Source organism: Loxodonta africana, chromosome 19 (assembly GCF_030014295.1).
Source record: "Loxodonta africana isolate mLoxAfr1 chromosome 19, mLoxAfr1.hap2, whole genome shotgun sequence".
NCBI classification, from domain to species: Eukaryota; Metazoa; Chordata; class Mammalia; order Proboscidea; family Elephantidae; genus Loxodonta; species Loxodonta africana.
Window position 1 is genome coordinate 9,123,130 of NC_087360.1, and position 23,196 is coordinate 9,146,325.

At 44.8% G+C, this 23,196-nt stretch overlaps 2 protein-coding genes across 17 annotated transcripts in view; one reads left to right on the plus strand and one right to left on the minus strand.

The window, feature by feature from the left end:
• TCTN1 (tectonic family member 1) overlaps window positions 1–20,353 on the plus strand; it is a 33,425-nt gene extending 13,072 nt beyond the window's left edge. Inside the window, exons 3-16 of one of the 13 annotated variants that reach the window (XM_023539295.2) lie at window positions 1–131; window positions 2,826–2,980; window positions 4,362–4,449; window positions 6,093–6,202; window positions 7,207–7,227; window positions 9,463–9,600; window positions 10,132–10,257; window positions 10,648–10,733; window positions 11,279–11,419; window positions 12,878–13,040; window positions 15,772–15,897; window positions 16,337–16,481; window positions 16,902–16,947; window positions 17,400–17,454. In XM_023539295.2, the coding sequence (XP_023395063.1) occupies window positions 1–131; window positions 2,826–2,980; window positions 4,362–4,449; window positions 6,093–6,202; window positions 7,207–7,227; window positions 9,463–9,600; window positions 10,132–10,257; window positions 10,648–10,733; window positions 11,279–11,419; window positions 12,878–13,040; window positions 15,772–15,897; window positions 16,337–16,480 (1,429 nt within the window). In that variant the 3' untranslated portion in view covers window position 16,481; window positions 16,902–16,947; window positions 17,400–17,454. Of the gene's footprint in view, window positions 132–2,825; window positions 2,981–4,361; window positions 4,450–6,092; window positions 6,203–7,206; window positions 7,228–9,462; window positions 9,601–10,131; window positions 10,258–10,647; window positions 10,734–11,278; window positions 11,420–12,452; window positions 13,041–15,771; window positions 15,898–16,336; window positions 17,180–17,399; window positions 17,455–19,367 lie in introns of those variants that run through there. The other 12 variants (XM_003420307.4, XM_023539299.2, XM_023539296.2 and 9 more) reach the window with 12 other exon arrangements.
• The window catches only part of HVCN1 (hydrogen voltage gated channel 1), a 35,184-nt gene continuing 29,352 nt past the window's right edge, over window positions 17,365–23,196 (minus strand). For all 4 annotated transcript variants that reach the window (XM_010599876.3, XM_010599877.3, XM_023539303.2 and 1 more), the window contains 3 exons: window positions 21,030–21,261; window positions 18,239–18,351; window positions 17,365–17,851 (listed from right to left, as the gene is read on the minus strand). In XM_010599876.3, the coding sequence (XP_010598178.1) occupies window positions 17,786–17,851; window positions 18,239–18,351; window positions 21,030–21,261 (411 nt within the window). In that variant the 3' untranslated portion in view covers window positions 17,365–17,785. The remainder of the gene's footprint in view (window positions 17,852–18,238; window positions 18,352–21,029; window positions 21,262–23,196) is intronic.

Below are 23,196 nucleotides of genomic sequence, written 5' to 3' on the forward strand. Positions count from 1 at the left end.
GGGTGATAGCCAGTTTTGCAGTCAGAAAGCAGCCGTCTATTCTATGAATTTTACAGCAGATCCACCTGAAAGGGTATTTAAGCTTGTTGATAAGATCAATCCATCCATTTTCTGCATTCACATTACAAACTGTAAGTATTTGACATTGATGTATTTTGTGAAACGGTGGGAAAAAAACTTTTTAAATTATTTTATGGCAAAATTTCCCATTCAGTTAGCTTTAAAGCAGCCATTCTTATGGCTTGGCGAGGGTACATCTTCTCAGGCCATTTCCCAGGCAGCTGCGAGTAACGTTCTAGAGCTATGGGCACACATATCTTTAAAAGTAACTGTGCTGTGTAGTTGCCTTTTGAAATCTCATAATTGATTTAAAAAGTGTTCATAATATGTAGACACAGATAAGAATCTAGATTCATTTACGGTTTTTTTTTTTTTACTTTATTTTCTCTTGGTTTAATGGTTGAGAATCAAGTTCAGCTTTGAACATTACCTGTGGTTTCTATTTCCTTTTTCTCTTTTATTTTTACTAAGTGTATTTGCATGAAAACAGGACTTTTATTTTTCTCTGAGCATTTAGCTCAAATAGGTGTCTAGGTCCAAAGTACATGTAAGTATAAAATCTTATCAAGACATGGAAGTTCAGAGGCACATTTATGGCTTCACTTGTCTGTTTAACTTGTTCGCGATCTTTACAGAATGTCTTTCATGTTTTGGTCCTGTTCCCTCTGCTGGAACCTTTAGGTGAATGCTCTGCCGTTTGTAACGTGAGGTAATGACTGGTCAGTCATCGTTATGCCCTCTGACACACCAGCCCAATGCACAAGCCAGCCGTTTTCTTCTTAGTTCACAGCACATTTTTCCCCAGGGTTTGGAAGTTGGCTGTGTGAGCTTGGAATGAGATTCTTTCATTCCTGTGCCATCCCTTGGAGCCTCTCCTTGGAGGTGTGTCCTAGACTCATCAGCCCGTGGGCTAGAGGAAGAGTGGTTACTTGTAGCTTCTGTTGTGCTCTTTACCTGCAAGTTCTAGAAACCATTGCTTCCACAGTTAGAGAAGCAGGCTGAGTTTAGGGATCCTGTTTATTAAAGAAGATTCAATATAAATATGGAAAAGACTTTATTTTTTCATATCAGCCCTTTTTTTTTTTTTAGTTGTGCTTTAAGGGAAAGTTACAGTTCAAGTTAGTTTCTCATACAAAAATTTATACACATATTGTTATGTGACACTAGTTGCTCTCCCTATAATGTGACAACACGCTCCTCCTTCCACCCCAGATTTCCCGTGTCCATTCAACCAGCTCCTGTCCCTTTCTGCCTTCTCATCTCACCTCTGGACAGGAGCTGCCCAGTTAGTCTCATGTATCTTCTTGAACGAAGAAGCGCTGTCTTCACAAGTATCATTTTATATCTTAGAGTCCAGTCTAATCTTTGTCTGAAGAGATGGCTTTGGGAATGGTTTTAGTTCTGGGTTAATAGAAAGTTTGGGGGCCGTGTCTTCTGGAGTCCCTCCAGTCTCGGTCAGGCCATTAAGTCTGGTCTTTTTACCGGAGTTTGAATTCTGCACCTCACTTTTCTCCTGCTCTGTCAGGGACTGTCTGTTGTGTTCCCTGTCAGGGTGGTCATTGGTGGTAGCTGGGCACCATCTAATTCTTCTGGTCTCAGGCTGATGGAGTCTCTGGTTTATGTCTCTTGGGCTAATATTTTCCTTCACTCTTTGGTATTCTTCATTTTCCTTTGCTCCATGTGGGTTCAGACCGATTGATGCATCTTAAATGGCCACTCGCTAGCTTTTAAGACCCCAGACTTCACTCACCAAAGTGGGATGCAGAACATTTTCTTAATAAACTTTGTTATGCCAGTTGACCTAGATGTCCCCTGAAACCATGGTCCGCAGACCCCAACCCCTGCTATTCTGTCCCTTGAGGTGTTTGGTTGTATTCAGGAAACTTCTTACCTTTTGGTTTAGTTCAGTTGTGCTGATTTCCCCTGTAGTGTGTGTTGGCCTTCCCTTCACCTAAGATAATTCTTATCTACTATGTATTTAGTGAATACCCCTCTCCTTCCCTCGCCACCCTTGTAACCATCAAAGAATGTTTTCTGCTGTGTTTAAACCTTTTCTTCAGTTCTTATAATAGTGGTGTCATACAATATTTGTCCTTTTGTGACTAATTTTGCTCAGCATGATGCCTTCCAGATTCATCCGTGTTATGAGATGTTTCCTGGATTTGTCGTTGTTCTTTACCGTTGCGTAGTATTCCATTGTGTGAATATACCATAATTTGTTTATCCATTCATCCATTAAGGGCACCTAAGGTGTTTCCATCTTTCTGCTATTGTTAACAGTGCTGCAGTGAACAAGGTGTGCATATATCTATTCATGTGATGGCTCTTATTTCTCTAGGATATATTCCAAGGAGGATATATTCTAGGATATATTGCTGGATCATATGGTAGTTCTATTTCTAGCTTTCTAAGGAAGTGCCAAATCAATTTCCAAAGTGGTTGTACCATTTTACAACCCCAAAAGCAGTATATAAGTGTTCCAGTCTCTCCACAACCTCTCCAACATTTATTATATTGTGTGTTTTGGATTAATGCCAGCCTTGTTGGAGTGAGATGGAATCTCATTGTAGTTTTGATTTGCATTTCTCTAAATGGGTTTTTAATGGCTAATGATCGAGAGCATTTCTTCATGTATCTGTTAGCTGCCTGAATGTCTTTCTTTGGTTCATATCAGCCTTAACATTACTAAAAGCTTTCCAAAATATTATATATGGAATATAAATATTATATTTTATATTCTTTTAAAATATTTTTTCCAAAACCAGATAAACCTGCGTTATCTTTTATTAATCCTGAAGTGCCTGATGAAAACAATTTTGATAAATTGATGAAAACGTCTGGTGGTTTTACACTGAACGCAGAATCAGACATTTCTTCTACAGCCAAACTGGATTCTCCAAATACTTCTGCTAAATATGAGGTGAGACAAGAACTTGGTTAAGTCTGCTGCTCAGTTAGCCGCATATATCCTGTCCTTGGAAGTTAAATGTTCAATATGTTATCAGCCAAACCGGCTCCCTCAAGACATAGAATTCATCAAGTCTTAGAGTCTGTCGTGAACTGCATTTTGTCTCCACATAATTCTTTGTTCTTCTCACCCTCAGAAGATGCAGCGGATGCTTGAGGCATGCTGCTGGGAACCTGGGCTGGATTGGGCAGGCCCCTGGTCCTCTTCTCAGAATCGTGTTTAGTGTTACAGACTTGAGGGCAGTGTGTGCTATTTTATATCCGTTCATCAGCTATCCTTTAAATGTGATATATGTTAACTTTGAATAAACCTTTAAAAACTTTTTTGGAGGCATCTTTTTTAAGAGGAAAATGTAAAAGCCCCATGAACTAAGTTTAAAAGTCAAAAGGATAGAGGTATGTACAGTAAAAATGGGAAGCTCCCTTTCCCCATTAAAATTCACATGGCAAATCACTGTTAACAGATTGGTTTGTATTATTCCTGATTTTTAAATGTATCTATAAAAATACAGTATTGTACAGAAGATAGGTCCCTGGGTGGCACAAATGGTTTCGTTTGACAACTAACCTAAAAAAAAAAAAAGCATGGTGATTTTAACCCCCGAGTGCCGCTGCAGAAGGCCTGGCAATCTGCTTCCCTAAAGGTTACAGTAAAAAAAGCAAAACAAAAAAACCCTACGGAGCAGTTTTATTCTGTAACATACGGGGTCGTCGTGAGTTGGGATCAACTTGATGGCAACGAATTTGATTTTGGTTTTGGGTGTTGTGTAGAAGTTGGATTTCTAGTTATCCACGCTGTTCTGTGGAGTCCCTGGTGTTGTAAATGGTTAATGCACTCAGCTGCAGATTGAAAGGTTGGAGGTTCAAGGCCACCTGGAGGCACCTTGGAAGAAAGGCCTGGTGACCTACTGCTGAGAAATGAGCCATTGAAAACCCTGTAGAGCACAGTTCTACTCTGACACACATGGGGTCACCATGAGTCGGGGGTGACTTGATGACAACTGGTTTATTATCACCCCCTACCCCCAACCACCTCGTTCCTGCCAGTAGAGGCAAACGTTTATATCAGCTTCTTGGGTATCCTTCCAGAGGCATTCCATAATCAAAGAGCCCACAAATATAGTAACACACACACACACACTCATCCTTAAAAGCGGGGCGGGGGGGGTCAGTTAGATGTAAACTCCCTATGGGCAAGGACCACATCTGTTTTTTGCTCATCACTGTGTTCCTGGTGCCTACAACACTGCCTGGCACATAGTAGGTGCTCCATCAGTGTTGAATGAATGACTTAATAACACGCTACCAGCTGCTGGTTGTTCTTCTGTTTACAGTGTGGTGTTCCTGTGCAGACTGCAGATTCCTTTCTGAGACTGCCTTCTCCTCTTACGTCAGAGGTGTGCACTGACGACAACCCTGCAGGTAAGAGTGGGCAATCTGACTCCCCTCTGTAAACAGAGTTTGCTCTGGCTTCAGTGTGGTAGCCTTAATTCAGCAAGCCTCATGACTAGAAACAGCCTCAAAGGTTATCCAGGCCAGTTTTCCACCCTGGGCAGGAGTCTTTTCCGCCCCATGCAGTCTCTACTTGAGTACCGCTAGTGATGGGAAACTCATTACCTGAAAAGGGCCTACTCAGATGTTTGACACTTCCAGTTGTTGGAAAGCTTTTCCTTAATGGAACTAAAGTTAGCCAGTAGCTAATATGTATGAAGCACTTACTGTGTGCTGGGTATGGTGCTAAGTGTATGGGTTTTTCCATTTAATCCTCACCATGAGGTAGGGTGATTATCTCCATTATTTAGATGAGGAAGCTGAGAAGTTCATTTTCTTTCTCAGGCTCACTCAGGCAGCGGTGGAGTGGGGACGGGACCTGTGCCGTCTGCCTGGAGCCCTGCTCAGCTGCACTCCACTGCCTTCCGTAGTCTGCTTCTCCTTCCAGAAGCATCACAAAATCCCCAGAGTGGCCCCCTAGGTTGTGGGAGGCAGATGGCAGGCTCTCCAGTTCTTAAGCAAGCCTCACTGTGAGAAGTAATCAAGGACAGCTTGTGGCTTGAGGAAGACATCATTTGATACATGAAGGAAAAATGTATCTTGTTGAAAAGACACTTAATCTTGCTCATCATAGGAACAATGTAAATTGAACCAACCTGAGATACCATTTTCATCTCTTGGCAAAGCTCAAAACATTGAGGCTGTCAGGAAGTGGGTGCTCACCTACACTGCTGGGGGAGCAGGCTGGAAATTGGTGCGACCTCTGTGAAGGGCATTTAGCAGTATCTATTCTTTTCTATTACCCAATAACAGATGCCTGTACCCTTTGACCAGCTGTTCTACTTTTAGAAGCTGATCCTGTGGAAACTCTGCCCACATACAAAATAATAGATTACAGCATTGCTTGTGATAGCAAAGTCAGAGAGAGCCCACTAAACGTCCATTAGTAAGGAACTGGTTGACTAAATCCCAGCATATCTATAGTAGAATACTAATTATATTATCCCTAAAACAGGAGGAGGAAGTATGCCATGTACTGACAGACTGATCTCCAAGATATATTGTTCAGGGAAAAAAATAATGAAGGTAAAATAGGTTGTGTATCTTGTATCTGTTCCCCAAAGGGGAAAGAAGTAATAAATACTTGAAAAAGAATTTCCAGAGGGATATGTAAGAAGCTTTATGCTGGTTGCCTCTGGGGAGAGGAATTTTGAACCCTATGAATATATTGGAGCCCTGGTAACATAGTGGTTAAGTGGTTGGCTGCGAACCAAAAAGTCAGCCGTTTGAATCTACCAGTCACTCCTTGGAAACCTTCTGGGGCAGTTCTACTCTGTCCAGTAGAGTCAGTATGAGCTGGAGTCAGCTTGACGGCAATGGATTTTTTTTTAAACGAATGTCTTACCTATTTGAAAAAAAAAATTTAAAGAGCCTATTTTAAATATATCACATATCTGTTGTAGTTTATTTTATGGTTTTATCTAGATGATAACTTTTTTGTTTACCATGAGACTGTCAAAAATTTTCTTCTGTTTCGTATTGTTTTTTTTCCTTGGGAATATTATGACTTACAGCATTTCTGGTGAACCAAGCTGTTAAGTGCACCAGAAGGATAAATTTGGAACAGTGTGAAGAAATCAAAGCCCTTAGAATGGCTTCTTACAGCAGCCCGGAAATTTTGAGGGTAAGAGTTACTCTGAACTGGTTTGTTAGGCATGATTTCTGATCTTTGTACCCTTTTAAAAGAGGTCAAGTATAGAATAATTTCAGTAGATGATTGACCCTCAAGCTTAAATTTCTCTAGTTCTCTGGTATCAGTAACCACTGAGTTTATCACGGAAATAATTTTTCTTTTTACATAGTTAGCATATATTTGGCTTTCATTTATTTTGGTGGTAGCCAATAATAAGTGTTACTTGCATTAAAAAAATCTTAACAAATAGCCAGAAACTTAAGGAATTTCAGAAGCATTTTAATGCCTGTGACAAAAATAATCATATTAGCAGCAAAAAGATCTCTCTCTCACAAATAGACCAGAAGAGAAAATCTGTTTTCAGCACAGGACAGTGGTTGACTGCCGGAGAAGGGAGATGAGGTAGCCCCTTCTCTCTGCTCGCAGTGACCCTGCTCTGAACTGAATAAACATACGAGTCCCCTGGCCCACTGGGAGGTGTGCAAGGGGGGAGGAAGTTTTTCTGTGATGAAAAACCATATGATTATTGTGAAAGACCCCTCCCCTCCTGATTTCCTTTTTTTTGGTGGGAGTGGTGATAGATGTGGTCCATGGCACCATTATTCATCCGGGCTTTGGTTGCCAGACTTAAGTTTAACCTCTTCCTTTCCTGTCCCTCTCCCCCGCTTCCTGTAAGTCAGCTATCTAGTTCTGTTCATTCTTCCAGCTAGTTTGACTTCTCACAGTTGCCCTGGAGGTGGTCCCTCATGCATCTAGGCACAGTTCTCCCTCAGCACAGGCCTCCCCAAACATTTCTATTCACCCTCCCCAAAGCTCCCAATGGCCCAGTAGGATGTCTTGGAATTTTAGAAGTAAGGTTGGTGGAGGTGGGGGACAGGAAGTGGAAAGAGGTAGAACCCTTTGAAAGAGAGCTCTGGCTGTAGACCTGTCACCTAAAGAAACAATAAAAATGTCTTTGTTGTACTTAAAATTCGTTGTGGTTTCTTTTTGTCTAGGTGCCTAATTCAAGAACAAAGGTAAGAATATTTCTTAATGGAAAGTAAGATGGTTTATAATACACTGTCTTACTTCTGAGCCCTTTTAAATGAATACTTTTACGATTAGAAGGGGACCTTAAGGCCAGTAACAAAAACATTTGCCAAAAAAAAAAAAAAGGTGAAATAGGGAAGTTTCTCAGTAGACAGCCCTTTTGTAAACACATTTCAGAGTTTTAGGATCCCATAGTTTTGTAGTTGCACAATTTTTCGTGTTTGAATGGCATAACTGTTTGGCTGATGTTGGGTATAACTGACTTCTCTGTTTTCAGGACATTGCTTGGTGTCTTGCCAGGAAAGCTGGGTAGCAACTAGGATGCTGTTGGTCCACTGTAGAGATGTAAACATTGACTCAGTGAATGTACAAATATAGGCAGTGTGCACTCTCCACGTAGCCTTCTGGGATTGATCTGAGGGTAGGTTCTAGTCAAAGTTTGTTGCCTCTACCAGGGGGTCTGTCGGGCTCTGGTTGGGAGGCCGAGCCCTCTTTGGTTGTTGTCTTAGGCTAGGTTCTCTAGAGAAGCAAAACCAGTAAAGCATGTATATGTCTATAGAGAGAGAGATTTATGTCCAAGGAAATGGCTCATGCAGTTGTAGAGGCTGGAAAGTCCCAAGTCTGTGGGCCAGGTATCAGGCTGGAGGCGTCTCCTGACTCATGGAGCTGCAGGGCCTGACAAACTGGAGATCAGCAGGTCAGATGGCAGACTGCTGGCTCAAGTCCCAAGAACCCAAGGTCAGAGGACGATGAGCCAGGTACAGGATCCAGAGCGAGCAAAAGCCTTCGAGCTTTGCTAGAAAGTCTTATATATATTGGACGCAGGCTACACCCTCAAGGAAACTCCCTTTCAACCAATTGGCTGCTCATAGCAGATCTCATCATGGAAGTGATTATATCATTACATAACTGCCAAACTACATCATAACTGCCAAACCACTGAGAATCATGGCCCAGCTAAGTTGACACACAACCATAACTATCACAGTTGTGGATGTGTCAGGTCACTTTTCCAGGCTCTATATCCCATGCCTGCTGTAAATACAGTCCCCAAGGAGGTGCAAGGCCTAAGAGCCGAAATTTAGAGCAAACATCAGGTTTGTCACACAGATTCAAAGGCCTAGCTGTCTTTAGAGGTTCAAGCCATTTAAAGGATTGCTTGCTGCTTTGTCACTCTGCTGGCAACAGCCATAAATGAGAAATGTCCTTTAACAGCAAAGGGCTAACCAGGGCTTCCTAATTCCGTTTGAATGATTTGCCTCTCGCGTGTTCTCTTGCCCATAGCCCCACCACCCAGAGAGAACCACTTTGTGTGTGTGTGTGTGAGTGTGTATTCAGGCATGTATAGGAGCAGTGTATAATTTGGATCACGTGTGTATTCAGTGGGGGTGTAAGGGTGTGTATCCTGGGGCTGTATGTGGAATATGCATGTGTGTTTAGAACGAGTGGACTTATCAGTAGGAGTTGTGTTTTAGAAGTAAGAGTATATATGTGCTTTCGATGGTTTGATGGGGTGGGGTTGTATGTGTGGGGCTTTTTTTAAGATATAATATTCACCATTTTAAAGTGTACAAGTCAGTGGATTTTATAGTATATACACAGTGTTGTGCAAACCTCCCCTCTATCTAATTCAGGAACATTTTCATCACCCCAAGAAGAGACCCAGTACCCATTAGCAGTCACTCCCCATCCCCCGCTCCCCCAGCCCCTGGCAACCTCTAATCTACTTTCTATCTCTACGGATTGGCCTATTCTGGACATTTCATAGAAGTGGAATTATAAGTGACTTTTTGTGACCGGCTTCTCTTACTTAGCATCACGTTTTCCAGGTTCACCCGTGTCGTAGCCTCTATCAGCGCCTCGTCCCTTTTGATGGCTGAGTAACAGTCCATCGTAGGGAGAGACCACATTTGTTTCTCTCTTCATCAGTTGATGGACATTTGGATTGTTTCCACTCTTTGGCTATTAGAACAGTGCTGCCTGAACACCGTGCACAGATTTTTGAGTGAATACGTATTTTCAGAGATGGCCAGTTTTTAAATTTTGGTTATATTCTTCTGAAGCATTTTCTGTATGTACGTATTTACATATAAATATATGTATCTTTGTAATGTGGAACCAACACTATTTTCCACTTGGCTGACATTTGAGTTTTTCATTATTTTAACCCATTCGGCTCTGTTGTAGAGTCTTTCATAATCCAGGCGTTCTTCCCTTTGCAGGTCCTTGTCACTGTTCAATCCATCGTTGTTCAGTCTCTAAATCAAACGTTAACCCGACTGGAAGACGCTCAGGTTGATTTGCAGCCTGCTTTTGTCAGTGCTGGAAATCTCAATGTCTGCACTCATGTTGTTGTTGAGGTAGGCACCTGGTTTGCTTTGAAAGCATGATCTGCCTGAGGCCCACTCAAGCTGTGTCCTGAGCGGGGAGGGGGGCTTTGAAGGGGGCTTTGGCCCATCTTACAATGTCACCTTTCCTGGCCTTGGCCTACTGCTTGCTTTTTATGCTGTCTCGTCAAAGGATGCTTCTTTAAGTCTCTGGAATAATCGTGTAATTTTTCCCCACAAATCCCAGTGACTTGCAAGAGTATGTAGAAAGTTGTTTTTAACGCCTTTTCTCTGCAGAGATAGGCTAATTGTATTCTGCTTGGGCCAGCTGGCCTGGAACTTAGGAAACTGGGTATCAGAGGCCCATGTGCCCCTGGCCTGGCAGCTAGGGTGATGCTGAGATGGTGACACCTCTCTGCATTCAACTGGACAAGAGAGAAGAACACGAACAGGTGGAGAAACGGAAAAGGATTTGTCTCCTGAGTGTATTTTATTTGCGATGTCAATACAGCTACTGAAATGGGATAGAAACAGGTTTTTTTTTGAGTACCGCTTTGTTTTTAGGCCAAGTACAGCCTCACATATACAGATGAAGGTGAAATAACAAAAGCTGGGCTTTCTCTCCTTCTGGGGACAGTTAGCAGTGGACTTGTTCCAATCCAACAAAAGTTTGAAATTCGCTTTATTCAGGTAAGTTTGGTCAATTCTATACAAATACTTAATTGTGAAGTTAAAAAGAAATCAAAACTTCTTAGTGAAAACAAAAAGCCTCAGTTTACAAGTATTGCCACATCTTCCTCTTTGACTGAGCAAAGGGCCTGCGTAGCACGTGGGGTTTGAGATGCAGCCCAGCAGAGTCCTTGATCCTTTTCCGCAGGGGGTGACTCCCTGCCGTGGTGGCTTGTTCTTTTCCAGCATGATCAACTCCCACACGCAGGAGACGTATTTATAGCTCTGAGTGGGGGAGAAATTCTTTTATTGGTGTGATTCCAGATTTTATTATGAAAAGGATTTCATTTTCCCTGTTATTTCCCCATTAAAATGAAAATTATTTGGGGGCATTTCTGCATTGTCTTTCAGCAAAATACAAAGCCGGTTCCTCTCAGTGGAAACCCTGGTTATGTTGTGGGGCTCCCGTTAGTGGCTGGATTTCAGCCTCAGAAAGGGTATCCTTTTTGGTTATGTAGAGAAGGTTGACTTCCCCGTCCACATGTGTGGCCCTCACTTCTCTTTATTGCAAAGGATCCTTGGGCCGCTTATAGGATGGAGAGACCAGGTCTGAGCTCGAGCTTCCTGTGTGGGTTTGGGGGGTGGGTGGTTAGCTGCACATCGAGTGGAGCTGAGAGTGAACTGAGAGAGGTTAGGGGTGAAACCACACGTTGCAAACGTCAGCGTTTTAAAATGAAAATCTTAAGACAGAAAAGTTGACAGACCCCTGGATATATTTAATTTCACATTTTAACAGAGACTCCTAAGCAAATTTAGTGATTTTTGAAAATTTAGAATTAATTTTGAAGGGCTAGTTTCTGAGGCTATTTCTTCTTATAACTGTCTTTTTCCTCTCCTGGGAAGTAACTATCAAAATCCCACAGGCCTAGAGAAGGGACAGCTGGTCACACTCATGTCTCCTGTCACACAAGTGACACCATCTTTTTACCTGAGAATCAGATTCTTCTGATACTGGGTGATTGTCCCTTAACTTCCTGTAAATGTCTGGGATTATTCAGACGACAAATAGATATGGACAACTTACTGTTCTTCATAGCACAACTGAGCAAGACTGTTTAGCAATAGAGGGGATCCGGACCCCAGTATTATTTGGTTATAATATGCATTCCGGCTGTAAACTAAGGTAAGAGAGCAACTTGTTTATATTTGACCTTGTTTGTGTTGATCCAAAAATGAAGAATTCCTACCTGTCCTGTCTTATGAAACTTCTGCGTCGGCTGCGTCTCTATATGACAAAACCATATGTAGCTTCTTGTCATCATTAATAATAGTAGCAATATCTTATAATGATGTAGTTTTTCATTTTCTAATTTTAACTCTCCTAACAATAAACCATTTGTTAATATTCCAAGGAAAACTATTACAACCATTTTTCTTATTCCTTGAATCAAACATACCAAAACCAAACCATTGCCATCAAAATGATTTCTGACTCACAGCAACCCTATAGGACAGAGTAGAACTGCCCCATGGGGTTTCTAAGGCTGTAATCTTTATGGAAGCAGACTGCCACAGCTTTTTCCCGTTGAGCAGCTGGTGGGTTCGAACTGTTGACCTTATTAGCAGTGGAGGGCTTAACCACTGCACCACTAGGGCTCCTTGAATCAAATATGGCAAAATAGAAATCTCAAGATTTGTTTCATTTTTAATTCTCCATAGCACTTGAGTTCACACCAAAAATATCTTCCCCACAAGTCTCTCCTGTGTTTCTGAATTTTAATATACACAGCACAAGAAAATCAGTGATAAGCCAGAACGTCACCTTTGTGCTTAATTTACCTTTTTCTTGTTATCAAACGTGTACAATGTAAAAAGGCAAATAGCTGAATATGGCTTTTTATAAAAAAAAAAAACAGCGGGTCCTACTCTCATTTTGCCCACCCCGGAGGCAATCACTTTCAACTCTTGTCACTGATTTTTTGCAAATTTGCCCCCAATCCTTAAATAAGCGGCATATAATGGTACATCTAGAGTTGTTGTTTCTATGGGTTATTTGTTGACTTCTCACTATGGAAGATGACGAGCTGGCTCTTCCCTTCTTTATTCTCTACCCCCACCCCACACACTACCCCTCCCTACGTCTCCCCAGTATAGTTTAATGTCATTAATTTTGGTTAGACCAATATTCATCATTAACATTATTCTGATTTCTTTAGCTCAACATTTCTCAACTCGGATTCTACGGTATAGAATCCCACAGGATTTTAGGAGGGGTAGGTCTATGGCCCATAATGTTTGGGATGTACTAAATTCAAGTTGAAACATGAATCCTTACTGCAGGACTTCTCAGAGGCTTTAACACGTGTTTCAGGAGGGAATTGGGGTATGCAGCGTTTCCCCAAATTTGATCATGGAACCCTTGCACAGAGCCTGTCAGTGGAATATAGTTTGGAAACATTGTTTTGACTTCATCTCCATAGACAACTACCAAGATTCCACAAAATTAAAGACAACATAGCTCTGTCAAATAACCCCCATTTTGAAGAGAAAATGAAACTGGCGGGAACTGCGTGTCATTGAGCCTTAAAACTGCTGGCTGAGGGACAGCATCTCATCTGCTGACCTCTTTTTCCTCCCCAAGACTGACCAGAGCTATCCCGTGTCAGCTCACCATGCAGAAGGTGAAGAGCCTCCTCAAGGGCCAGGGCTTTCCAGATTATGTGGCTCCTTTCGGAAATTCCAGGGCCCAGGATGTGCTGGACTGGGTGCCTGTCCACTTCCTCACTCAGTCATCCAACACGAAGGTAATGGGGAGAAGTTGAAGGCCCCATGCTAGCCATCTCTCCCACTCCCAGGCGCTCCTGGTCTGGGTGGGGAGATTAGAGGCGGCTGGGGAAGCCTGAGAGTATTGGCTGTTGATGGCTCTGGGTCAGAGCTTGGACTTTGTTATCAGATTGGCCTGCATCGTGAATACTAATTTTGCCCCTTAGTGGCAATATTGCCTTTGTGTCTCCACCAGTGAAACGGGATAGTCACAGTACTAATCTCATGAGCTTGCTGATAGGGTTAAATGAGGTACCATTCATTTGGCCCTTGGCATGGTGCCTGGTGGTCCCTCCATAACGGGAAACTGCTGCTCTCCTGTTAACTACAGTCATGCGCCACATAACGTCCATCTGGGCAATGTCCAACCACATATGTCTGTAGTCCGTGTGCGCCCTCTGGGGGATACCCACAGCCCGACTCAGCAGGGAGCCCACCCTGCCACCCCCCACCATGTGAACAGGGGCCCCTGCTGCTGGGAGGAGTGCTCCCGAGCACCCAAGATTACGCAGGCTGGGGCAAGGGTGCTGGGCTTAGAGTTGCCCGGCCTGTGCCTGGAGCCTCCCCACTGTGATCTTTATGGGGCCGTGGGGCCTTGTGCCAGGCCCTCCAGCCGAGTGCTCACCTGAGGTGTTGGCAGCGAGAGCCGTCCACACGCTTGCTGCACAGCAGCCCAGGGGCCCCCAGCCCGTGCACCCGCGAGCCCTGCACCCCATGGACCCAGGTGTTCGCACAACGTCCAAATCACATAACGTCCCATTTCACAGAATAGGTCCTGGATGTTAAGCGACGCGTGACTGTGCTACCATTGGTGGCGGTGGTGTCACAGGAGCCCTTCCCTAGGCATCCTGTGATAAGATAGAGGTGAGGACCGGCTCAAAAAGATGGAGAGGCCTCTCCTCCCCACAGCTGTCCCATCCATCCCGTCTTCCTGGTCTATCAAGGCAGGCCACACGTGAAAGCTTTCAATTCAGAAGGTCCTGAGTTTAATGGAAGTCGACATCCTACAAATAGGTTTTTGTTCCCAAGTGACGCTTCTGCCCACCTCTTTCTTTTGTCTTAGCAGTCAGCGTGTGGGCTGGCCCCATCACGGAGGCATGCTCTCCTACGATTCTTTAATTGCCCAGCTTTTTTCCTCAGCAGTTGCTTCAGGCCTCTCATTATCCTCTTAGTGTATTTATAGCTCAGGGATAACGGGGTAAGGAGGAACTCATGCTCAGCCCCGCCCTCCTACCGAGTCCCCAGCCAAGAGACCGGTGATTACTCAGGCCCTGCTGCTCAGCTGCTGAAAGTTGGCTGCGCTGTGCCACTTCAGTGAACCAGGAAACCATGTCAGGCTCCTTGGAGATGGCGTGAAGACACCCAGTTACTACCTACCCCTCAGAAGGAAAACAGGTTGGGAGGGGCCATGGGCATTAACACTGGCAGGGACCTGGTCCAGGGAGTTCAGAGGGCCTGGAGCAGGTTTTATAGCAACCTTCCAGGAAACCCAGGGAGAAGCAGGCATGAGAGCAGCTGCTAAGTGCATTTGACAGCAGCTGCCTGTTGCATCCTCTCCTGACAACAGGATAGTCTCGAGTTTTTCAGCCTACAGTTTCTTAAAAGGCAGCTCCAAGCTAAGGAATTCCATCAGTGCCTTTTGGGCAGGTACCAAATTTAGCAGGCCTGATCCCTTTTCATGCTCAAAAGAGATGTACTTTCTAAAACTTTTCGTTACGCAAAAACGTCAAAGTACACAGAAGTAGAACAGTACAGTGGTGTCCCCATCTACCCATCTTGCAACTCCAACACTTACTACATTTGGCACCTGAACAGCTGCTAAAGGCAGGACAAAGGTCTGCAAGACCCACTCACATTTTCCCTTGGACCAGATCAAACAGAGGTCTCAGAGATCTTGGGTCTGGCTCCCGACTGCTCTCAGTTCAGATGTTCTTGCTAGTTGCTGTCAGGTCAGCTACAACTCATGGCAACCTTATGAAGACATATCTTTGATAATATATGTATACTGCCTGTATACCGAAACGTAACATCTTAATTGCCAACTGATGAAATTAAATAATTGAAAAGAAAGCACTTAAATTTCCTCTAAGTGCACTTTACCATGATGTGCAGTCAGGTTTAATTTGTCTGTTAATAATGCCATCCTCTCTTCAGTGCCAGTTTCTCTTCTAAAGTATCTCAAATAAATGGAACTGGGTAGGAATGGTCCCATTTTGGATAAGATCAGTTAAGACCCTGAAGGTTCCATAGTTGGGTATTGGGATTATCACAACTCCCAGGTGATGATGGCTTCATTAGCATTAAAAAAAAATCAAACCTGTGGCCTTCCTGTCCTCCCGACTCATAGCGACCCTATAGGATAGAGTAGAACTGCCCCATAGAGCTTCCAGGGAGCGCCTGGTGGATTCGAACTGCCAACCTTTTGGTTAGCAGCTGTAGCACTTAACCACCACGCCACCAGCGTTTCCTCATTAGCAATAGGAGGATTTTTAAAAAACTATGCTTTGCTTTAGGCATTAAAATATTTTTGGAGCATTGAGTACTTAATGAGCTTTCTTAAGCTTTTTTTATCTGGACTATTTTATTCTCTCGTTCAGATCAGAACATTTTGTAATACGTGAAACATTTTATAATTAAAACTCTGAACTGCAGGTTAAGTTTGACTTGAAGTTGGATCATGTTCAGATCGACTAATGGCATTTTGTTTTGCAGGATTCATGCCAGGTCCCGGTGGCTTTGGTTATAGAGGTGAAGTGGACTAAATATGGATCCTTGGTGAACCCACAGGCTAAAATCGTGAACGTGACCGCAAACCTCGTTTCATCCCCGTTTCCTGAGGTCAGCCTAACTTCAGTTTAGACGTATAGGTTAAGACACAGGTCGAACCAAAACTCATGTTTGATAAGTGGAGTTTATTACTTTATGGAAAGGATTCTTACTAAAATTTAAACAATCTGGATTCTTAAACAATTAAGTAGTCATTATATGCTACTTAGCGGGGAAAAAAACCCCACTGACAATGGTTTTATTCATATTAGCATTCTTGTTTAGATTTGATCTTTAAAATTCTTATGAAAATTGAGTTGTGATTGATATTGGCAACTTGGGTAAAAATTGTATCTCTCATCCAAGTGAGTGGCTGGTTAACCCTCCACATACCTACCAGATCCACGGGCCAACAGTGGCTGTGTCAGAAGGAGAGCGTACGACGTCCCATCTCTGTTATCCTGGTGACGTGCTGGAGGGCAGGCTGGTCTCACTCTCATTTTGATCACAGGCCAACTCAGGAAATGAAAGGACAATTCTTATTTCCACTGCGGTTACTTTTGTGGATGTGTCTGCACCTGCAGAGGCGGGTTTCAGAGCGCGGCCAACCATCAACGCTAGGCTGCCCTTTAATTTCTTCTTCCCGTTTGTTTGACGTAAGTTGTTCACTAAGGACCCTGCACGCCACAGCTATGAGGGCTTTACCTGTAGCACAGCAGGCACGCGGGCCAGAGGGCCCTCCTAGACATCCCATTTGGTTACCCTTCTCCTAGCCCTGGAGGCTGCCCACAGCAGCACCACCCTCTCCACTCTCTGCTCTCCTGACTTTGGGATTGTAGGGGTTTATCCTACTTGGTTTGAATGGAGAATGGGAGAACATCTGGTCTTGGTCATTGTCAGCATTCTCAACATGTAAGTCAAATATGGAAACCAAATTGCCTTGGGGTGGTGGTAAGGAGAGCAGACCTCGAGGTGGCGCAGGCATCCCAGGCTCCATCCAGCTATTCATCCCACTGCTTGAGTGAGTTATTTTAAAAACATGAGTTGTTTCAGCTCAGGTTTTCTTTCCTTTTCAGGTCCCCTTGAAATGAGTACAAAAATAGCAAAATCCTATCTGAAATGGTGTGAGTAAAGCACAGCGCCTCATAACGGGATCTCTCCCCAAATATCATGTTAGTTACAGCGTGGTCTTGGCTCTGACTGCCATCGCTGAGCCAGGCTGGAGCCCGCTGGTGGGCTGGTGTGGATGCCACACAGTTCAGGCAGTTGCAGCTGGAAAGAATACAGGAGGAGTGTCCAACGGAAGGAGAGAGTTTATTTTATACATTAATTGTACAGTAACTGAAAAAAATGTTGTCAGGTGGCAGAACGAGGTGGAACCAGCTAGAAGCTGCTGATGCAGCTGTCTGCTGTAGAGGGGGGCCTGGGTCCCCGGAGCAACCTCCTGGGGGGTAGGGGAATACAGCAAGAGGAGCTGTTTAGAACAGCTTGGAAGTAAAAAGGACTTCTCTAGAATGGGTTGGCAGCTAAGGTAGCTGCTTTTTCTTTTTTTTTTTTTTTTGGCTGTTTTTCAGAAAGCTCATGTGGAAGGATGTGCAGGCCCTCAGCATATACGTGAACTTTAAAAACGACACTTGAGGAAGTTATATTTTATATACAACTAGTAATTACCCGCTCTGTTGTTCATCTTCAAGCAAGAGTAAAGAGTTCACTATGAGAAGACAGTTCATGATACATTACACAAGTGAGGGTGGGACTGGGATGGGGCACTCCTGGCCACACTAAGGGAGGAACACAGCCTTCAGAAAAACTGCCCACACCGAATCGGAGCTGGACGTGCGGGAGTCAGAAGCATGGAAGCAAACCTCTCCCCACACGGCCCAGGAAAGGCTGCTGTCCTCGGCCTGGGCCCAACCCAGGCCCCGAGGCAGGGTTCTTCTTGGGGTGGAGTGGTATGCATCTAGTTCACCTCACCAAGAAGTCCATGCTGTCTCAATAGCTTGTTAAGTCTTTCAATTTCTTGTTCCTGTTGGTACAGAAGCAGACAAACATCCGAGTTTACCTTCTGTTCCGAGCTTCACCAGAGATGTGACAGGCATTCACTGAGCCCTGGCACAGGAACACAAAAGTGAATGAAAGACAGCAGAATCCCGTCTGCTGAAGGAAACTGCAGCAGTCAAATGTGGCCCAGGGAGCAGCAGTGATAGCAGTGACAAGGGACATCCAGGGTAGGGACACCTGGCCTAGCTCTGGGGAGGTGGGAATGGCTTCCGAGAGAAGGTGATGCCTCCACTGAGTCGGAAAGGGCCGGGAAGACTTAGCCCAGGACAGGGTGCCCCTGGCTCAGAGCCCCCGAGGAGCAGAGGCAGGGCAGAGACAGCAAACATGACATTTCTCTGAGGTGTCCTCTTACCTTCTCAGTGCAGCTGAACTCAAGGTGTTGGATCTTGGCGGCCAATTGTATATTCATCTGTTTTAACCTTAAGAGTTGCCGTTCTGAACGTGTCTTAACTGAGATAATGATCCCTGGAAAAACAAGCATCTCCATGACACTGGTTTCTAATTTAACAGTTAATAAAAAAGAAAGATTTGTATTTCTGTATCCTTTACAGATGCATTTAGACAATGCAGAGATACTACAGACCTATCTGGAAGAGTGGTGGCAGACAAGGACAAACCATCAGCCATGACTTAAAGCATCAGAACCAGGAAGGGCAGATTATTTGTCCGAGCTACTTAGCACCCAATTGTGAAATATTTCTCTTCGGCCCCCAAAGGTTGAGAAATCCATACGAATCATCAGTGACAGGGTGAGCGTCATGCTCCTTAATGCAGAACTTGCCGTGACAGTATCATCACCCAGCAGCAGTGCTCACAAAGGCCTCAGGGGCCCAAGCCTGGAAACTGAACCTCTGGTGGGATCATTACTCCCCGACTCGCTGAGTCCACAGCTGTGGCCAGTTGTCAGGTACGAGCCTCATCTGATGGCTCCCAGATACCCACACAGTAGGGGACACTGCCCTCCAAAGACTATGCCTTTGACCTGTAACCGAGGACACTCTATCCAAGTGAGGGTGCCCATGTCTCAACCTGCCAGGGCACAGGTGGTGCCCGTGAGGTGTGGGGTCAGTGCCTTGGCTCCTCTTGGTTGGTTCACTGAGCTCGGTGTAGCCTTGTGTTGCTTTGTCAGAGCTTTCGGCAACATAACACAGACACTGGTCAGCCCTTCTAAGTCTCCTGACATTTAGACAGAACACGACCAAATCTCAGACTTTTGGTTTCATCTGAAAAAGCAAATCTCACTGTGGTGTGATAAGGGTAATGGATATTAACTGTGGTTAACCAGTCATTTACAGTCAGTAGACGGCACTGGGTTTTTTAGTGGTTTATCCACCTCAATTGTGCATAACCTTTGCAGACTGTTTTTCTCTTTGATTAATGAAATAACCAATCAGCATACACATCTCAGCAGCAACTGAAAAAACCAAAAAACCAAACCCATTGCCATCTGGTTGATTCGTTTCCTTTATTTCCCCCAACAGAATCCAAATGAATGTCCTTAATTGGCTTTATTCTAATGCTGAGGCCTGAACTGCTGGTGACTGACCCTTAAAGCCAACCAGAGCCCACAGGGAGAGCCCTTCCCACTGCACACCACTGAAGTCGATGGTCCTTGGTCTGTGGGTAGTGCTGGAGCCACGCAGGTCAGTAGGAGAGTCTGTGGTCATACCCACCAGGCCAGGACGAGAGCTTGATGTCAGAGGACCAGCCTGTCCCCAGCCCAGGCCACAGTCGCTTGCTCGTTCTGACAGTGACCCACAGCCCCTAGTCTAGGGATTCCCAGCCCTGGCTGGACACCCAAGTCATTCCCCATATTATAAATGAAAGCTTCAGTGGCGACTCCGGTGCAGCAGAGCTATGGACAGGCATTTGAGGAGCTCTGAACACTTAGTTGGAGCCCTGGTGGCGCAGTGGTTGGGAACTCGGCTGCTAACCAAAAGGTTGGCAGTTTGAATTTACCAGCTGCTCCTTGGAAACCTTATGGGACAGTTCTACTCTGTCTTATGGGGTCGCTATGAGTTGGAACCAACTCGACGGCAGTGGGTTTGGCATTTGTTTTTGAACAGTTTGTCCACTGGCCGTCACTCCGTCAACATAAAAGCACAGCAGAAACATGGCTTCTCGGAAAATAAGTCTCCCCAGACCAATGGAGAAATAGGATTTTTACTAGAAATAAAGCAGTATTCCTAAGTGTGTTCTCTGGAACCAGAGTTCTGTGCCAAACCAATAGGGATTATTTCCCCGGAGAAAGTGCTCCATGTTCAATTTGGAGAACACAAGGTCTCAAAGCCTTTATTATGGTAATGTGTTGTGACCCTCATTTCTCAACTTATTCATACCCCTCTTTGGTGGTCCACCTCCCAAGCTGGGGCTGCTTTTGGGAACACCAAATTAAAAGCTAGAGGTGTTCTGGAAAGCAAGCTGGGAGGGACGGGTCAGGATCAGTCCACCCTGTTTCAGGTTTTTTTTTTTTTTTTTTTTTTTAATTGTGCTTTAGGTGAAAGTTTACAAATCAATTCAGTCTCTCATAGAAAAATGTGTATATACCTTGCTATATACTCCTAGTTGCTCTCCCCACAGTGAGACAGCACACTCCTTTCCATTCTCTATTTTCATGTCCATTCGGCCAGCTTCTGACCCCCTCTGCCCTCTCATCTCCCATCCAGACAGGAGCCGCCCACATAGTCTCATGTGTCTACCTGATCTAAGAAGCTCACTCCTCACCAGTATCATTTTCTATCCCATAGTCTAGGCCAATCCCTGTCTGAAGAGTTAGCTTTGGGAATGGTTCCTATCTTGGGCTAAGAGAAGGTCTGGGGACCATGACTTCCAGGGTTGTTCTAGTCTCAGTCAGACCATTAAGTCTGGTCTTTTTATGAGAATGTGAGGTCTGCATCCCACTGCTCTCCTGCTCCCTCAGGGGTGCTAAGTGTCCTTTAATGATCAAGAGAATTTGGCCTAAGAGAAAGGCAGTCCCCTCAGAGCACAGGTCAGGGTCGCACTGTGCAGCCCACAGGCGGAAGTCGTATGCCCAATCGCGCCACTTCAGTTTTCTCTAGACTCCTGAGGAGGAGACCGGAAGGGAACCATGCAGGTGAGTGCAGGATCTGGCCCACCCCCTCCCCGGGGCTCAGCAGACGTACCGTTGACGATGCGGGCCACCCGCCACAGCCGGAGCAGAATCAACAGGCCAAGAGCCTCAAACTCATGCTCTCGGAACAGGAGGACGATGTCGAGGATGAAGGAAACCACCACCACGATGGCATCCAGGATTTCAAACTTGTGGTGAAAGAACTCCAGGCGGAAGACAAATATTTTAAAGGAAACCTCCATCATAAAAAAGGTCAAGATGGCGATGCTCATGTAGTGGAACACCTGGAGGGACAAGGAGCTAGGTCAGAACAGGACAGGGGCTGTGGTCAGGGCTGGGCCAGGTCACACAGACGAGCTGACCTCGAGAGCACTGCCTGCCACCAGGAGGAGAATCTACTCATTTGACAAATACTGAACTACGGAACCCCAGGTGCCACGCTCTGTGCTGGTATACAGCTGCAGACGTACACGACAGACAAGGCCCCTACTCTCTGCAGGACATTTAGGCAGTCAGTATCTATCAGAATTAAAAGCATATATACCCTTTGGCCCAGCAATGGCACTGCTGGGAGTCTGTCCTACAGCTAAGCTCACGTGTGCACAAAGATGGGTGAGGATATTTGCTGCGGCATTCACTGTAGAACAAAGAGTAGAAGCAGCATAACATACCTATCAAAAGGCCCTCGTCAGATGCTCCATGTGGAGCACTACCCAGTGTTGGAAAGGCCAAGTTAGACCCATGCGTACCAATTAGGGATGATCACCAGGGTCTGTGGTTGGTGAAAGAGTTCCCAGATCTTGGTTTATAAATGCCACTAAACACCACTAAAGTCCTCACTAAAGTACTATATCTTTCCGCAAATAATGCACTCCCGTAAACAATGCACCCACAAAGTGCGCCTAGGAAAGTAATGCGTGAGGGGGTTGCATGGTTGGCAAAAAACGTGTAATGCACACATTATCTGCATAAAATACAGTAACCATTTCCAGTTCTGGGGCAGGGAAAGTACAAAGAAGTCTGGGGGCATCTTCTGGTGCCAGAAAGCAAAGAAATGGTCCAGGACTCCTGAGTCATGTCTAAAGCACAGAGCAGTCAGCTAAGAGTCTCACAATAACCAAATCTGGGACAATTTGAGCATCCAAAAGATGGATTGTAATACACTAAATTAAAAAAAAAAATCTTGAGTCCATAGTGACACACGTACACACAGACATGCACACATATAGAGAAAAAGCGCTTCTTCATTGAAGAATGTAGAGGAAAGAGATTAGAAAATGACCATTTTGCATTCCCTGATGGATTCATTGACTCAAGCAAGAATCATTGATGGAGGAAGTTGGGAAAGGTTGCATGGTACCAAAGTACCAGCTGGCAGATCATTTCCCACTGCAAAGGGAGTGGTACCTCCGGTGCAGTGAATGAATGAATATGGCCCTTCTAGCCATAGTCTTCTTAACTCCTACCAAATGACTGGGTGGGGCTATGTAAATGAGGTGCTTGTGGCCCACCATGGGGATTGAATAGCTTGCTAATAATGTAAATAAGGTGGCATGGCGCCCTTGTGGGGGTAAGAACCATGCAAATAAGGAATATGGAACCCTAATGAGGGGATTGGCCAATTTTGCCAACCTGCTGGGCTTAAAGGGAGACGTGGAAAGAGAGAGAGAGAGAGGAGCTGTAACATGGAAGACAGTGAGAGACAGCAGGAACCAGGAAACTGGTGCCAGAGTTAAGAGGTATGACACTTGCCCAAGAAGGCCCCCAGCAGGGCCTGGCGCAGAGGACAAGAAGAAGCTGTCCTGATCGAGGAACTGCATCCTGAGTTGTTGTTCCTGTTACTTCCAAGTTGATCCTGATCCCAAATTGTACCCTGTTACTTCCCTAATAAACCCCTCAACAGTAAGTATGGTCCATGAGTTCTGTGACACATTGCAGTGAATTACGGAACCCAAAGACGGGAGGGACGGCACTGAGGGGAGGGGAAATAGTCCATGTTAGAGATGAGGGAGTGGGACAGCAGCTTGGAAAAGTTGGATATTTGGGACATCTTTAACCTCCACCTCATGGGAACCAGCTTTGTGCTGACCCTTAGAAAAGAAATTATTCATTTAGTCCCCCTGGATGGCAAGGCTGTCTAGCATTTACTGCCTTAACCAGGTGTCACTAACAGCGGGCCTCCTGCCATGATGGGCCTCCTGATGATGCAGTACGGAGGA